Source organism: Mollisia scopiformis (genome assembly GCF_001500285.1).
Source record: "Mollisia scopiformis unplaced genomic scaffold LY89scaffold_20, whole genome shotgun sequence".
NCBI classification, from domain to species: Eukaryota; Fungi; Ascomycota; class Leotiomycetes; order Helotiales; family Mollisiaceae; genus Mollisia; species Mollisia scopiformis.
Genome location: NW_017263600.1, coordinates 316181 through 332813, shown reverse-complemented (window position 1 = coordinate 332813; position 16633 = coordinate 316181). Strand labels below are relative to the sequence as shown.

The window sequence follows — 16633 nt, the reverse complement described above, 5'->3', positions numbered from 1 at the left end:
GTAGTCCTCTTTTCGTTTCGCAGTCAACTCACTCCTCACGGCGAAACATTCCTCTCTCCATTCCACGACTCTCGCTTCTCCTGACTTTCGACGTCTCCCCCTCCGATTCCCGAGAACAGAAGGCCTTGTTTCGACAACGAAAGCAAGCCTGCGAGGTTGGCAGATTCTCTTCTGATTGATACCCCTTCGACTTCGTTGCTCATCTGTGGTTGTCGTGATAGATTCACCACGGTCGTGGGCGGACTCACGGTAAAAGTGTGTTCTGCCTGACGCGAGCGAGACAAATTCCACTTCCCTCTTCCACTTCTACTTCAACCCCCCTCAACTGGCCGCCGGCGACCTCCTTCGATTCGGTCTTTGTGTCAACCGTTCACTCGTCTTGACTTGCAACTACTCCTTTCGTAATATTTCCACCTTCGCTACATACATTTTCATTAAAGGTTCGTGATACCAAGCCTGCCCTGCCCATCATCCCCACCAGAACGCGTTCTTCGGCCTGACACCTCGTTAAAACAACATCACGTCTGAAAGTCATCGATGCACCTGCACCTCCTTCCTCGCTCTGCTGCCACTGTCGACTAACCAATCCATTCACTGCAGATCCTCAATTCTTGTCCTCGTCCTTTCTACAAAGTAGTCTTCGATACGAATGCAGCTCTGAGTCCGTGCAACGAAAGCTACTTTGCTTTTTCAACGTCTGCAGACTTTGACGCCACAGCATGGCTGCCCTCGTTCAATCATACCCACAACAGTCCAACACAGTCACCATGCTTCAGACTCGACCTGCCTCTGCCTCTGGCATCATCCATTCCTCCTCGCAGACTCAGGCACATCACCAGTATCCCACCAATCCACAACCGATGCAGCGTAACAGCTTCCATGGGATGAACAATAGCATGGGCGTAACAACATATCGAGGGCATACAGCAGTCACACCAATTGCTCCCTATGCCTTCACCAGCACACCCAATCTGGCTACACCTGGTCAACGGATACAGAATGGTCCTCATCTTCAACCAGATCAGAGAACCACATCGGCCCCAAGCATCCCCAATGCAGGTTCCACCCGGTCTCGATATCCAGCTCCACCATCAACCTCTACAACGTCATCGTCATCTTCTGATTTCTCTTCTCTGAGTCAAAAGTCAGGCTCAAAGGATGATTCAGTCATTACGGGAACTGCTCGCGTTGTTTCAGGGGCTGCGAGACCACAATCTACCATCATCACTTCTGTTGGAGCTCAAAGCCTCGCTCCTCCAGCCGTTTCATCAACTGCGAAGACTTCACCTGAGCGATATCGTCGACCGAACAACCGTCGTGCCGAGTCATCTACAAATGCTCCAACACCAGCCCAAACAACATCTGCTTCTGCTACGTCTATGCCAAATGTCATGCAATTCTATGGCAATAGCGTTCAACAGTCGGCAGCTCCAGGATCATATCAAAACTTAAACTTGCAGATGCCACAAATCTCGAAACCAACTCAAGGTTTTGCCTCTAGTTTTGGAAGTGCTGATGATTTGCAACTCAACCGAAATGTTGTCCAGGATCCGGCCAAGAGATATCGGCGGCGAAGTATCCACACTATCGATGCTGGAGAATATGGCGGCATGTCTGCATCATTATTGCAACAAGGGTCACGCCAAGTAAGCAGTGCAAATGGTAGATTTGATCAGCAACAACAGCAGCAGCACCCTCTCCGGAGCTCGCCCGTTGTGGTAAATCGCCCGAACTCGTCTCATGGACGAAATGGCAGTTCAGAGAGTGTCAACTCTGGCCGTAGCAACCATTCTCGACCTAGTTCTGTAAGTTCTCCTTTATCATACTCACCGCATTGTTTGCAACCCCAGTTGCATTTGCAGTTTTCCCGATGAAGGGGCGCCAATCAAAGTGGTTTTGGGTTCATTCTGTGAAAGACGCTAATGACTTCAGGCTTCCAAGCGAGAAGCAGGCGCATCCATGGCACCAAACCCCGCCCCGTCTTCCCTTTCGCAATCTTCAGCAGTACAACCACCACCAGCAAATGCCTTGGCCGAACAGACTTCAATCAAACACGATGTACCGCGCCTTGTAAATATTCCTCCTCGTGCCTCATCCACCGATGCCGCGAAACGAGTCGGAACTCCCTCGCCTCTTTCCAAGCCGGTGACAATGAGTCCCGAGTCCCCATCGTCGAAGGACTCGTTCGCATCGGCTGTCAATGCCGCCCTGCAAGAACCAGCCAAACCTACCTACGCACAGGCTGCGAGCGCGAATATGAACGCCTCGAGCCCTGCCGCTCAACAATTAGCAGCATTGAATGAGAAAGAAGGCAAGAAGAGCAAGACTTCTCGACTTCGCAGGGCATTTTCGTTTGGAAGTGCCGCGGAATTGCGACGAGCATCAGCCGAGAATAGCGCCGCAAATAACGCAGCAGATCGCTCGAAGCTCCGCAAGGAAAAATACCAAGATGAACAAGATGCAGAGCAGGCTCGAATTGCACAACAGCAAGAAGCTGGTGGTATCGGTTCTGGCATCTACAATGGACAGGGTAATTTCTTCACCGGTTCGACCGATAATCTGTCTATCTCATCGACCGCCTCATCAGCCTCAGTGATGATACGTAAGATGGGTAAGGGCATGAAGAAGTCCACTAGATCTCTCGTGGGATTGTTCCGACCGAAATCTGTTATCGGCGTCCCTGCGGCAGACTCTGCCCTCCCACAGGCTAGCCAAGCCCAGGTGTCAATGGTCACTGTCGAGGCAGAACGCGAGAAGGTTAACGTTAATCTCAACCCACATGATCAAGTCGGAGGTGGCACTGGATATCCTAAACTCGAGCGTAATTCGATTGATGCCGCTAGTGCCAGTGTTGCCGTCTCTGAACGTCTCGGCAGTTCCAGCACTGAGAACTCATCAGCTAGGAGAAGCATTGTCGGAGGTGAGAAGGAGCGCGCAGAGGTCCTCGCTGCAGTCAAGAAGGGCATCCTCAAGCGTAAGTTCATAAGCACTGATCATCGTTCTCGACTAATAGTTGCAGGCTCTGGCACCGACTCTGGCAATTCCTCTCCTGTCATTCGACCCCTCGACTCTAAGTCTCCAAACTTCCAACTCCCACAAATCCCTCACGTCAACGAGTCTCCCATATCTTCGGCACCTAGCACACCCAATGATGAACAACAAGGTCACCGACGAATGGGCTCGGTCACACTTGGAGGCGAGGACTATTTTATGTCTGCACTACGCTTCCAGGGTAACTCTAAGAGTGTACCTGGTACTCCACAAGGTCCCAATGGAATCAAGCGAAATGCTACATTCAGTCCACGCATTCAATTCCATGATACATGGCCTAGCGGAGAATACGATCGCAGAGGTGAGATTGCAACATGCAATCGTCTAACACCAATGCTCGCACAACAAATCAAAGAGGAGCTCAACACTTTCAAGATGGCATGTTACCAATACGATTCTCGAAACACTTTGCTAACGTAATTACAGGAAATGGAAGTGCACGAAAACTCGAAGATTTATACGCATTTCTTCTAATGACACCACGACTATGGCTGGTAACGCAGTCCACGAAAATCCACATAACCTCTCCTCGCATAGCACAGGCACATAAAGAAAAGTTGCCACGCACAATTTCACACTTTCGATGGCGTTTAGTAGGGCCGCATTACATGGTGTATGGAGTACTTCACATCTGAGCGATTTTTGTCAAACTATATTCTTTCATTAGACTGGCGTCGGCCGTCTTCTTTATTCTCGAGCATAACTGGGTGGAAAGATTCAGAAGAGGAAAGAGAGACAGATGGAGGAGAGAGTGGAAATTGAGATTGAGAGAGATGTGAGATGTACTGCTGCAAAGCCTTTCCGAGAAACTTATTTTTGGGGAGAAACAAAACCAAGGGAGCAATCATAAGGTCCGATTTGGACTGGTTAATATTGATTTCTAGCTTTCTCGCTCTTTCTTTCGTTCCATCAAAAGACTGAAGAATGCTTCTTTTCGTTCTCGTCATCATCCTGATCGTAAAACTCATTTGTGTGCTGAATCTGGCGGACAGCTGGTCTGTGGTGGGTGGGGTTTGACGCATATGATTTCTCATGGAGGGTTTTCTCTTCGCAAGCATAGGCACATCTGGCGAATCATAGGGGGAACTACACTACCTACATAATCGAATCACAATCCGTATCTGAGACATTTCCTGGTTCCTGCTTTGTGCACCCATCCCATCCCACTCTATCAGATCGTCCGTCGGTCCCTGTCACTAGCAGGTGGGTGGCGGTGAACCGGTTTTTGGCTCGGAGATAGGGGGATCCTTGTAGGGTCTGTTATATATTGTAGGCTTTTGACGGAGGGGAGGGCAAGAAAAGTATATGCAAGTCATGGTTTGAGTTTTTGGTCCGTGTAGGTTTCGTAGGCGAGAGAGTGAAGCATGTGAAGATGTGAATCGTGCGTAGCCTTGTGCAGGGATTGGAAAGGCTTAGCGTAGCCTCGTGCGAGAGGCGCTAAGATAATCAATAATTTTCTTGAGGTGAACATTTATTGAAGTTATACTTCTGGAGAAAGAACAACAACAGCAACGAGCTGGCTTCCCTTCCCACCGCAAAAGCGTTATTCAAAGGTCTCCGGGCTGGTTCCCGCTTCCTCCCAACTATCAAAGCGACAATGGAGATGGCGAACGGGGAAGCAAAGAAGAAGGAGAAGCTCCACGGCAGAGCCTTCTACGAGAGTATCGGGAGCCCGAAATTCGTTCTTGCGCCTATGGTTGATCAATCTGAATTCGTACGTTCTCGTTATTCTAGAACGAAGAAGTGAAAGAGCAGGAGCTAATTCGAGAGCAAAAACAGGCATGGAGAATGCTAACCAGGTCCTTCATGCCGGAATCTGCGAAGGATACACTGCTAGCTTACAGCCCGATGATGCACGCACGAATGTTCGGCGAGACGAAGAAATTCCGAGACGCCCATTTCCAACCTCTTCGATCATCTCTCCCTACTGCGAAAGAAGGAGAAGAAGACAAAATTCCGTTCTTAGACGGAAACCCCAAATTCGATCGCCCGCTCTTCGTCCAGTTCTGTGCCAACGATCCGGACGAATTGCTCGAGGCCGCTAGACATGTAGCGCCGTTCTGCGACGCGGTGGATCTAAATCTAGGGTGTCCGCAGGGGATTGCGAGGAAGGGGAAATATGGCGCGTTTTTGCAGGAGGATCAGGAGTTGATTTATAGGTTGGTGAATAAACTTCACAAGGAGTTGGAGGTCCCTGTTACGGCGAAGATTCGGGTATTGGAGAGTAAGGAGAAGACGCTGGAGTATGCGCGGAATGTTGTCAAGGCGGGAGCGAGTATCCTGACGATCCATGGACGCACGAGGGAGATGAAGGGGCATAAGACCGGGTTGGCGGATTGGGGGGTTATTCGGTGGGTGAGGAAACGGTTGCAGGGGGACGATGTGGTGGTTTTTGCGAATGGGAATGTGTTAAGGAAAGAGGATGTGGAGGCTTGTTTGAAAGAGACGGGCGTGGATGGCGTTATGTCCGCGGAAGGGAACCTGTATGATCCCGCTATCTTTGCGGAGGACCCCGCGGTGGGAGAAGAGGGGAGAGAGTTCTGGAGAGGAAGAGACGGGAAGGGTGGGTGGAGGATGGACGCGGTGTTTAGGACGTATATGGACGTTATGTACAAATACGTCCTGGAAATTCCTGCTCCAGACAGAACACCATTATACCTACCTTCGGACCCGGAACCTGAGATATCAGAGAAACTCAACGGCGCAGAAACGGGGACCAAGAGACCTCTCGACAACGCAGACCCCGAACAACCACCAAAGAAACGCCCCCGGAAAGAAGTCAAGAAGGAAAAAACAACCTCTCCAAATCTCCTCGCCATGCAACCCCACCTCTTCCACCTCCTCCGCCCGCTAGTCGCCAAGCACCACAATGTCCGCGACGCCCTAGCGCGCTGTCGCGCCGGCGATATCGCTGCTTTTGAGAACGTGCTTGCACTTACCGAGACTGCTGTCCGAGAAGGCTTGCGTGAGTATGAGATCACTGATGGCGCGAGTTGGGAGAGAGAGTTGGGGGAAGATGAGAGGTTAAAGGCGGGGAAGAAGGAAACGGAGGGAGGGATTGAGGTGGAAATGGAGGAAAGCTCGGTAGAGACGGTGAGGTTGTGTAAGAGGCCGTGGTGGGTGGTGCAGCCGTATGTGAGGCCGTTGCCGAAAGAGGCGCTGGCGAAGGGGAGTTTGACGTTGAGTCGGAAGGAGAGGGAGATGTTAGAGAAGGAGAAGGCTGGTGCTGTGGAGGAGAAGAAGGTAGACGAGGGGAATGGGATTCCGAATGGACATGTGGAACATGAGAAGATTGGTGATGGGGAAGGGAAAGAGGAAGTTGAGATTCCGAAGGAGGGGCTAGTTTGTGGTTGACGATGGATGAGGGTGCTTCATTGCACTCCGGTAGAGTTCTTGTATCATATAGAAGATGGCTGGAATGGGAGAAGTGGTCAAGCGCTGATACACTTCTTCCTAGCTGGCATATATCTCGAGTTGCGATCTTGCTTGTTTGCTATTCGTTTTTCCGTTCCTGTCTATTGAGACCCATTCACAACATAGATATTCCATCTTTCCTGATAACCCTGATGACCGCCAAGTTCCTTAGTTAGGAAGCGGTCCGTTGATCTTTCCGTTCCGCTTATGATCAAGGCTATTACAAGATGCGCTAAAATCACGTATGGTCTGGATTCAAATCTGGCTATATCAAAGAAGATTTCCGTTTACAAGACAGGAAAAGTAGTTTATCTCTTCTCATCACAATCTACAATTTCACACAAAATCTTCCTCGCCGCCTAGCTACTTCATGACAAAACGCAAAGAGTCATCACGCGAACATCCTACTCAAACACCCTACCTAATCATCCAACCGAAACACCCAACATCATGACGCTCTTCTTCTCAACCATGAAGTGTCTTCGTCAACATCTCTCGAAACACAAAATAGATAAAACAGAAAACTTCAACACTCCACCCCAAAACCAAGACGAGGATACGTAGCTGGGATCCGACCCCGATACTCCTCAAACCTTCAACAAACCGAGCTGGATCTCCCGACTCCGCCTCAAACACAAGCAAATCCCAAAGCCGCCAAAACACAATAATCACGAACAAACGACACAAAACTTTGAAGAGCCTCGGTATCAGGCTACAAGCGAGGCATCTCTAAGTCAAGTATTGGCAATGGAAGAGACAGACGCTCACAGGCATCGAGATCGAGATGAGAGTTACTATAGCTATGATCCCGTTACACAGATGTATGCAGCAGCTGGCGTCCCTCCATTGCTTGGAATCGCTGTGGCGATGAGTTGTGGGGTTTTGTAGGTAGGTTGGGGGAGAGTGAAGATCGGGTTACCGTATTAATTGGTTTCTAAAACATCATATTATAAGCAAATGGCCGTATGAAGTCCGTTGGGCGACCATGTCTAAATTTAAAAGTAATACGCTATACCCAATTAGATAGTTTGATTCTTGAGATATGTTTAATGCCGCACAAAACAATTGTTTTTTATAATTCCTTAACTCCACCCTCTTTAGTCTTTAGCAAATAGAAGCTATGTCTCAAAAAGACTCTATTGTAGGACGAGTGAAAGGATCGAGGGAGGCAGGAAGGGGATGCTAGCATATTCTATATGAGGTTTTCATTTAGGCGAGGCTTAGGGGGACCATGTCTTATATGCCCTAATCCCTTATTTCGGAATCATATCTTAGAAACCAATTAATACGGTAGGGATACTTTGGAAGATCTGTGAATAGAATTTTGGCTGGTGTTGAGTAAGGAGAAAGGGAGTTGGTTTGGGTCACGAATGGAGTGGATTCTCAAGAGTAGTATCCTAATCTACTAATGAGTATTGTATTCATTTTCTTTCCATCTTAAAGTCTGTAAACGAATGCTCATCAGATAGAGTCTGAGTCTGCAATTCCAGAAGGAATGTGTACGGAGTGCTGTATAGCTAAAGGTATTGTCAACTGTGGAATGGTTCTTTAGTCAGATCCAATCTAACAATAACAACCTCAAAATGTCTGAAACTGAATCCTGCGAATTAATCTTTTGTTGCACATCGCGAGCTAGCAACTTTTTCTTAGCAGCCATTTCCAAGCTAGTACTTTTTCTTAGCTCTATACAAAAATCTCTTTGTTGCACATCGCGAGCTAGCAACTTTTCTTATCAGTGATTCCAAGCTAGTAACGTTTTCTTATCTGTTTACCTACTTACACAAAACCCGCAAAGACTCCTCGGCAACTAAGCGAGCCCCTAAAAATCGCCTTTACCGCAACTCGAAGTCTCGCAAACCCACGACACCCCTCCGAAGCGCCTCAATCGCCTCTCCAAATATGACGCCGTCAAGATAGGCATCTCCAACGACCTCAAAATGGTCATCGACGGGACGTAGAGTCATTGGCACTGAACACCCAAGCAGAACACAGATCAGATCGCCGGTTCGCACGCGGTTTGGATGGCCCATCTGCCCGATCCAGCCGTTTGCCGTTACGATGATGGTTCGTTCCGACGGTGCGTTATCCTTGAGGCAGGCGAGGAGATCTGTGTTCTCCCAGAGTGGGGAATCCTCGTCTGCGGGCCAGTTGCCTAAAGCTTGGGAGAGAAGTTCTTGTGGGAGGTGATCAGATAGGGTTTGACTCGATGTGCTTGATGTGTGGGAATGTGCTCTGCAGTTCTGGAACACTGTAAGTAGAGCGCGTAGAAAGGCTAGCTGGGCCAGCTGTTTTGAAGGGTAAGAATGCAGCTGGGCGAGAAATCTCCAGATTCGTTGACAGGGACGTTTCATGGTCTCCTTGAGTGTACCATGCAAAGAATTCATCAAAGGTCCCGTGTGGACTGTCTTGTGGAATGCAACTACCCCCCATACAATTCCCGCAACTGTCATAGTTGTCAAGTCTTCTGAGAAAGTCGCAACACATTTCTCGTCCTGGGAAGCGTGGAAGATGGTTGGATTCACAGCCGGATGACCAGCTCGTCCATCTGTGTAGCTTGTCTGGCTCTCGACCGTCCAGTCCGGTGTCCATGTTCGAGAGACAAGGGCGTTATTTTAAGAGCAATGTGCCAGAATATCCAGCTTGCCAGTAGCCATTGAGATAGCTTTCACGACACTAGAATACACATCTTCTACCTTCGCACTGTAGTCCATTATCAGCGCGGTAGGATCGTAGCCTGCACTGCAATGACTGCACATATTTTCTAGAAAATGCTCCAAGATGCCAAGGACGCTGTATATCTTGTCTCTTGGCTCGATGCCTTCTGTGGCACGGTTGCATGCAAGCCAATATTCCAGTGAGCGTGTTCTTCCAACCATGAGATGTAGATCCATCGAGAGATGTGCCGCGAACAGACGAAGAAAGTTCCTTTCCGCAACAATGTACTGGCCCACAAACATTGAGAGCTCGATCTTCTTATTCAATGGCTCAAACCGATTTCGAAGATGCAAAGCTTTTAGATCTCGTATTTTGAGTCGCAACAAAGCACGAAAATTGTCCCCATACATGGACCGGTTGCCGCAGTGGAACAGAGTCTTGGTGCCTGCTGCAAGTACAAATTCTTGAAGAATCCATGTACGGGTAAACCAAGGTCGAGAAATCAGGCTAGCAATCGAGTCGACTAAGGTTGGGAATTTTTTCAATTTTGTCTGACTCTCGATCCATTCCAGAAACCTGTTCTGGTCCTCCACTTCCTGGTCTCCAAGTTCCTCCAGGAATTTCATTGCATAGTCGCTGTTGGAAGCGCTGACACCGAGCCAGACTAACAATCGACTTGAGTTGCGATAGATCCTTGCCATGAATTGAATCTGCTGATTCCGTTCCTCGAGGTCTGCTTGATTTATACAGATTGCGTCGATCCATAAGCAGCGCAATCCGGCAGCATTATCTTGTCCTCCTGTCCTCCGTTCTCCAGTCCAAGAAGAGTTCCTGGCGGTCATCTTGGGAATGCGCTTACGGAACTGCTTCAATGCTTGCTTGAGCGTCGGCGATACATAGAATCGTTTTTCATCTATCGTGATAGGTCGGTTGTGGGATTCGGTTCCCCAGGTATAGGAGACGGCTTCATAGTCCCAAATGTCCTCAAACAAAACATGTCGAAGGCTACAAATAATAGGTGCAGTCTCTTCATCAGCCCGCAACACTAAAATGCATATCTGCCCTGGACTCAATGGAGAATATTCGAATAAGTCTGCCATGAAGCACGCGCTATCAGCAGTGCATTATCGAAGCATTATTGATGATTCCGTGCTGAACAAACTCAGTGACAATATATGAGGCCCTGTAATTGAGCCTATACTCCTGAATACGAACAACCCAATAACAGCTGCTGCTGGAAATTGAAAACCCGAATTGCACGACACAACCAAGGGTATCATCGATCGATCTCAGTGCATCTCTACAGGTGCTACGTAGTAACATAAAGAGTGGAGTGTGAGGTGTGCAACAAACATCGAGGCGACCACAGCCAAGATTCAATTTGAAAAATTGCAAAGCTCAGCGTATATTAATGAAACAATTAAAGACTATCTTCTCATTGGCTTCTCTCGGTGAGCGGATCTGCCATGGCTTGGTATGGCAGGCGGTATGAGGGACTGAGGCGCCCTGCACGGTCTGTGCCGTAAATGATATATTTTCCCCACATACGCCCGAGTACAACGGATCTCATAGAAGTAACAGAACCAGAGGACTGATTTCGCTCGAATTGATAAATTGACGTTGAACTCGGCGACTTCATCCATAAATCGAGATGCTCAACTCAAAATTTCTTGTTCTTTTTGAAAGCAAATTTCTCGTTCTCAGCAGCAGCTGATCATAATTCAAAACTTAGGAGCATTCAATGAGAATAATCAATGCAACAGATCATGAGATACGTAAAAGCTTTTTCCATCTCAGGTTCAGTAGCGACGCTGAGTACAATCAAGCAATTGTGAAATTCGAACAGTATACAAGGCAGATTGAGAAGTCGGAAAGGGAGAAGGAACAGGGAAGAATTCAAAGGCTGACTAATCCGACGCTAGTCAGCAGCTGAATTGCTTGAAGTTTTCTCCCTCTTCTGCGATACAAAACCATCTCGCCCTGCTACTCGTTAATCCATATCAGCATCTCTACCTTCCCAGCAAGGGACTTCAAAAGTCTTGTAAAGTTTTTCCGTGCCGTTTGAAAGGAGCACCACGTGATCCAAACCTCGGCTCATTTACACCCGAATATGAGATTCTGGGGTAGCCAACTTTATCCTCTCGTCCTGACGATCATTTTTGATGTCTTTAGCCGCATACAGAGTCCCTTCCCCGACATGCGCGAATCTTACACACGAGAAACTCAGCTCTCCGATTGCTGGATAAACATCCGCAGCGGCCTAGTGCAATGCGGGGTCTGTAAAGGCGGGAACGCAATTTGGACGGATAGAGACGAGTTTCTTGGGAAAAGATGGAGATGGGGATGGTAGGACCGAGATGTAGTAGTTCATGAGGAGATTTGCTATACCACAATTGCTATATAACTAATGTCCAGGATCTCGAAGCCCAGATGGATATTTGGAAGCAGGAATTGAAGACAAGTTGCCAAAGATGCGGTTCTTGAAGCTTCTTACTGTGGCATTGAGCGCTCTTCTGTGGACATCTGCCAATGCGACAGATGATGGATTGACTACAGCGGTGACGTGGGATCCATATAGTTTGTCAGTCAATGGCAGTAGGGTGTTCATATTGTAAGTTTTTGGGTTTGATGAATAGGGCTGTGCTGATGTTCTGTGAAGCTCTGGCGAATTCCACTATCAGCGTATGCCTGTACCTGAGATGTGGCTTGATATCTTCCAAAAATTCAAAGCAAATGGATTTAATGCTATAAGGTATGTGTTTTAAATTGGAACTGATTTAGGATGAAAGCTTACCTTGTCAGTATATACTTCTTCTGGTCATACCATTCTCCATCGAAAGGCGTGTACGACTTCGAGACATCTGGGAAGAATGTCCAACGCGTTTTCGATTATGCGAAAGAGGCAGGTCTATGGGTCATCGCTCGTGCTGGTCCTTATTGCAATGCCGAAACGAACGGTGGAGGATTCGCACTTTGGGGGTCAGACGGCAGTCTGGGGAATCTGCGTACAAGCGACGCAACATACTACGAATCATGGCTGCCATGGATCACGCAAATCGGAAACATCATCGCGGCGAATGAAGTCACGAAAGGTGGACCAGTCATCTTGAATCAGATTGAGAATGAGCTTCAGGAAACAACGCATTCTGCGACCAATACGCTAGTAGTATACATGGAGCAAGTCGAGGCAGCTTTTCGAGCAGCGGGAGTGACTGTTCCATTTTCGAGCAATGAGAAGGGAGAGCGATCCATGTCATGGAGTACCGACTATGAGAATGTCGGGGGCGCTGTCAATGTCTACGGTCTGGACAGTTACCCAGGCGGATTCTCTTGCACTAATGTGAACACCGGCTTCAGTGTGGTTCGGAATTACTATCAATGGTTTGCCAACTATTCTTACACACAACCGAACTACTTCCCAGAGTTCGAAGGCGGCTACTTTACGCCATGGGGTGGAAGCTTCTATGATTCCTGTTTGGCGGAGCATGATCCAGCCTTCGCAGATGTGTATTACAAGAACAATATCGGACAGAGAACGACACTAATGAGTTTGTATATGGCCTGGGGAGGAACGAATTGGGGACATTGTGAGTACCAAGTTGCAAATTAAGTTCTGGGCTAACACGAGAAGCTGCTGCACCTGTTGTCTATACCTCATACGACTATTCCGCTCCGTTGCGAGAGACTAGGCAGATTCAAGATAAGTTTTACCAGACGAAACTAGTCGCTCTTTTCGCCCGGAATTCGCCCGACCTACTCGAAACCTACATGGTTGGTAATGGAACGGGATACTCGGTAATTACTTCGAGCAGATTCGGTGCTTACAGCTAAATGAAAATAGGTCTCAACTACAGGTATCTGGACATGGGAAATTCGAAACCCAGATACGAATGCCGGCTTCTACACTGTTCAGCAAGCGACCACTAGTTCTCGCGCTTCAGTCACATTCTCTGCTTACCTCAACACGTCCGAGGGAAACATCACTGTTCCCAATGTCAATCTGAATGGACGACAAAGTAAGATTCTTGTCACGGACTACACATTTGGCACCCATACTTTGCTCTACTCAAGTGCTGATATTCTCACTTGGGGAACTTTCGGAGACGTTGACGTTATTGCTCTGTACCTTGAAGAAGGTCAAGTTGGGCAATTTGCAATCACAAATAGTCCCTCCAATGCTTCACATACCTCTTTCGGCCCAACAGTGTACACAGCTACTTCATCTGGTAGCACAACAACATTTGTTTACACACAAGGAGCCGGCCAAACTGTCATTCAATTCAATGGTGTCCTGATCTATTTGCTAGAGCAGCAGACAGCATGGAAATTCTGGGCCCCATCGACAACGACTAGCCCAGACCTCAAGCCTAACGAGCAAATTTTCGTTCTTGGTCCGTACTTAGTTCGGAACGCCACTATTTCACACGGCGTTGTGCACGTCTCAGGAGACAATGATAATGCAACAACCATTGAGGTATTTTCTGGCGATTCCAGCATTCAAACAATCGACTGGAATGGCCTTCGTATGAGTGCTACTCAAACACCGTACGGATCTGTCACAGCTCAAATCCCAGGAAACGAGAATCGAACGATCTCTCTCCCTACGTTGGACAATTGGCGCTCGGCGGATTCTTTGCCTGAAAAGCTCGCCTCCTACGACGATTCGAAATGGGCTGTCTGCAACAAAACCACTACATTGAGCCCTGTGGCTCCGTACACACTGCCCGTATTGTTTTCGAGTGATTATGGTTACTACACGGGCGCAAAAGTCTACCGAGGCTACTTCGACGGAGCGAATTATACAGCTGTAAACATCAGCTGCTCTGGTGGTCTCGCATTTGGTTGGACCGCATGGCTCAATGGAGTCCTCATTGGTGGCAACGTTGGGAATGCCTCGCTTACGACTACCACTGCTGTCCTCACTCTACCATCTACCTCTCTCAAAGCTACTGATAACCTTGTGACGGTCGTGGTTGACTACCACGGGCACGACGAAACCTCCACTGCAAAAGGCGTTGAGAATCCTCGTGGCATCCTAGGCGCACAACTCATCTCTGCTAGTAAGTCGACCACAACGACAAGCACCGGCTTCAAGACTTGGAAGATTCAAGGAAACGCTGGTGGTTCAGCAAACATCGATGCTGTTCGTGGTCCTATGAATGAAGGTGGATTGTACGGCGAGCGTCTCGGCTGGCCTCTACCAGGTTTCACTCCCGACTCCACATTTGATCGTTCATCTCCCCTGACCGGACTCAACTCTTCTGGCATCCGCATGTACACCACAACCTTCCATCTAAACATCGACAGTGATCTCGATGTCCCCCTCGGAATCGAACTTGGAGCTCCCGCTGGAACCGTTGCACGAGTCATGCTTTGGATGAACGGCTACCAGTACGGGAAATTTGTCCCGCATATTGGGCCACAGACTCGATTCCCGATCCCGCCTGGGGTTATCAATAATAGGGAAGAGAATACGTTGGCGGTTAGTATCTGGGCTATGACTGATGCTGGAGCGAGCCTTGACGAGGTTAGTTTGATTAGCTACGGAGCTTACCAGACGGACTTTACTTTTAATCAGGATTGGAGCTATTTGCAGCCTGGTTGGGATGCGAGTAGGTTGCAGTATGCTTGAGAAGCTTCAGAAGTACCCGTATGCTATTGAAAAGATATATACTTCATAAAACATAATGTATTTCTCCACTTTCGAATTCTACATCTTTGTCACCTCTAGTCTAGTTGGTGAGCCCCAAATCATTCTATATTGTCTTTCTAGCCTGCTGCCCGATTTCAGTCTCCGCCACAACGATGGAAGTATAGGGCCGATCACGTATGCCTACCAATTTCAAGATCTTCAGGTTTCCGGAGCACTACCCCAGATCCTCGTATTTCCATCTATTCACATCCAATCAAGAACTATAAATCACCAAGAGAGAGACACAAGAAAATTGTTGGAATTAGCCTCGATGCAGTTCCCTAAGAATTATCCTGATTAGTCCCAAGTCGGTAAACTTGATGCTCCTTTCCAGGTCCGATATCATTTGCAGTGCCTGGCTGGCTGATGTATAACCTAAACCCCATTGATGACAAGAAACCTACTCTTTTCGCGACCCCTCCTTCATTTTTCTGTGGAGATTCTTGAACAAAGCTCTTATTTACCCAAGTGGAACTTCGATATCCTCAACTAACGATGAAGACACTTACCATTTCTCTCTTCTTGTTCCTGAAGGCCATGGCCGTCTCTACGGCAGCTCAAACGTGTTATCATCGCCATGGAGCATAAGGCTGGATTTGCTACGCAATATCACAACGATGGACACTCATCGGCGCCTTGCATGTCCTCGGGGCTCTGCTTCAACCTGATCCCATCTCAGAGAATCATGTACCGATATAAAGTGGAGAGATCCTGCTTATCCTCAATATCGCGCTGACTGTGTGTAAATCTGACCTGCCTCCCAAGCTAGAGCTGATACTGAGAAGTGATCCTAAACAGTAGATATCCGATCATACCCCGCCATGGACGGATGGAGTGAATATCACAACAATAGGGCCGGTATTGTGACTTCCCTATTGCAAATAGATCTTATTCTCACGACATCAAGAACAAAGCGCAGACTAGCACCGTGCCTTTTGATACCACCACAATACCCTCGACCTCGCCACAGAGTGCCACGAATATAGCTGCCACATCGTCATATTCTGCTGCTAGACAACAGACGAAATATGTTCCGTGAACCAGCAATCGGCTAGGCATTAGCCGTTTCGGCGCCGTGCTTCGATTTCTCGTGGTAGAGGTTGAGGGAGGCGGGAGAAGGATATCCACAGGGATATTCCGATGTGATGTCCATGCCGTCTACGGTGGATTGGGGGTGTCTGCTCCCGTGCCGTCGAAATTGGGTGGGACGCAGAGTTTTAGGGAATTATTTGGACACATACTGTGTGTAATAATAAGTTAGCCGTTTTTGATCTGTTATCAGGTATCTCTCTTGCCTTGTAGATTCTCCTTAGTCTCTTCTCTCATTGTCCCAAGACCAGTGGGACAATGAATAGAGCGGATAGCAGCTGAGCGGAGCGTCCTAGGAATTTTGCAAATCCTTTCCTCCTTCCTGATTGGATAGATGCGCTATCAGTGACAGCTTCACTCTTAACGCCAGCGCCCACTATCTCATCATCCCAGACCTCTCAGGACAATCAATAACAGAACAGGCTACAATTCTGGACAGATTCCTCAAGCCACAGGCCCCCCACCATCATATCAATCTCAAAAACGCACAGTCCCCCGGGCGTCTACTTCCACTTCCATCATCGTCGGCGACCTCACCTCAATTATATACCCCAGGCCAGGATCAGAACCACGATCGACGTCAATGCGGTCCCGAAACGAGCCGAGCCGATGCCATCCCATCCTATCCCCTCCCACCCCATCCCGTCCAATTTCCAACCGCCACAATCCTTCCGTCCCGGGTTGTCGGCCCACCTCCGGCATGCAGGAGTCGATGGAAACGGATGTGATCTT

General features: G+C 48.3%; 5 protein-coding genes across 5 annotated transcripts; 3 read left to right on the top strand and 2 right to left on the bottom strand.

Moving 5' to 3' along the window:
- Positions 1 to 719: 719 nt before the first annotated feature.
- Positions 720 to 3471, top strand: LY89DRAFT_737697 (uncharacterized protein; the record flags this gene model as incomplete). The annotated part of the gene is made up of 3 exons (XM_018220286.1): positions 720 to 1805; positions 1933 to 2974; positions 3020 to 3471. The coding sequence occupies 3 exons, from the start codon at positions 720 to 722 to the stop codon at positions 3469 to 3471; spliced, it is 2580 nt and encodes an 859-aa protein (XP_018067140.1).
- Positions 3472 to 4541: 1070 nt separating this feature from the next.
- LY89DRAFT_785364 (FMN-linked oxidoreductase) lies at positions 4542 to 6532 on the top strand. Its single transcript, XM_018222886.1, has 2 exons — positions 4542 to 4765; positions 4831 to 6532. Exons 1-2 carry the CDS (start codon positions 4649 to 4651, stop codon positions 6403 to 6405), a joined length of 1692 nt encoding a protein of 563 aa, XP_018067139.1. The 5' UTR covers positions 4542 to 4648; the 3' UTR covers positions 6406 to 6532.
- Positions 6533 to 7888: 1356 nt separating this feature from the next.
- On the bottom strand, positions 7889 to 8996 carry LY89DRAFT_193119 (uncharacterized protein). Its single transcript, XM_018205720.1, has one exon. It carries the CDS (start codon positions 8913 to 8915, stop codon positions 8298 to 8300), a length of 618 nt encoding a protein of 205 aa, XP_018067138.1. The 5' UTR covers positions 8916 to 8996; the 3' UTR covers positions 7889 to 8297.
- A 573-nt stretch (positions 8997 to 9569) lies between these two features.
- LY89DRAFT_543875 (heterokaryon incompatibility) lies at positions 9570 to 10094 on the bottom strand (the record flags this gene model as incomplete). The annotated part of the gene is made up of 3 exons (XM_018208213.1): positions 9570 to 9643; positions 9677 to 9910; positions 9980 to 10094. Coding segments are annotated over 3 exons (423 nt in total), but the record flags the coding sequence as incomplete, so codon positions are not given.
- Positions 10095 to 11266: 1172 nt separating this feature from the next.
- LY89DRAFT_652079 (putative beta-galactosidase C) lies at positions 11267 to 14786 on the top strand. The gene is made up of 5 exons (XM_018212187.1): positions 11267 to 11731; positions 11780 to 11872; positions 11923 to 12707; positions 12752 to 12915; positions 12962 to 14786. Exons 1-5 carry the CDS (start codon positions 11592 to 11594, stop codon positions 14750 to 14752), a joined length of 2973 nt encoding a protein of 990 aa, XP_018067136.1. The 5' UTR covers positions 11267 to 11591; the 3' UTR covers positions 14753 to 14786.
- The last annotated feature ends 1847 nt before the right edge of the window (positions 14787 to 16633 follow it).

Coding starts and splice junctions, on each gene's coding strand:
- LY89DRAFT_652079 (XM_018212187.1), top strand. CDS start 11,592: ATGCGGTTCTTGAAGCTTCTTACTGTGGCATTGAGCGCTCTTCTGTGG. Junction 11,732..11,779: donor GGCAGTAGGGTGTTCATATT/GTAAGTTTTTGG, acceptor TGTTCTGTGAAG/CTCTGGCGAATTCCACTATC. Junction 11,873..11,922: donor AATGGATTTAATGCTATAAG/GTATGTGTTTTA, acceptor TTACCTTGTCAG/TATATACTTCTTCTGGTCAT.
- LY89DRAFT_785364 (XM_018222886.1), top strand. CDS start 4,649: ATGGAGATGGCGAACGGGGAAGCAAAGAAGAAGGAGAAGCTCCACGGC. Junction 4,766..4,830: donor TGGTTGATCAATCTGAATTC/GTACGTTCTCGT, acceptor GAGCAAAAACAG/GCATGGAGAATGCTAACCAG.
- LY89DRAFT_193119 (XM_018205720.1), bottom strand. CDS start 8,915: ATGACAGTTGCGGGAATTGTATGGGGGGTAGTTGCATTCCACAAGACA.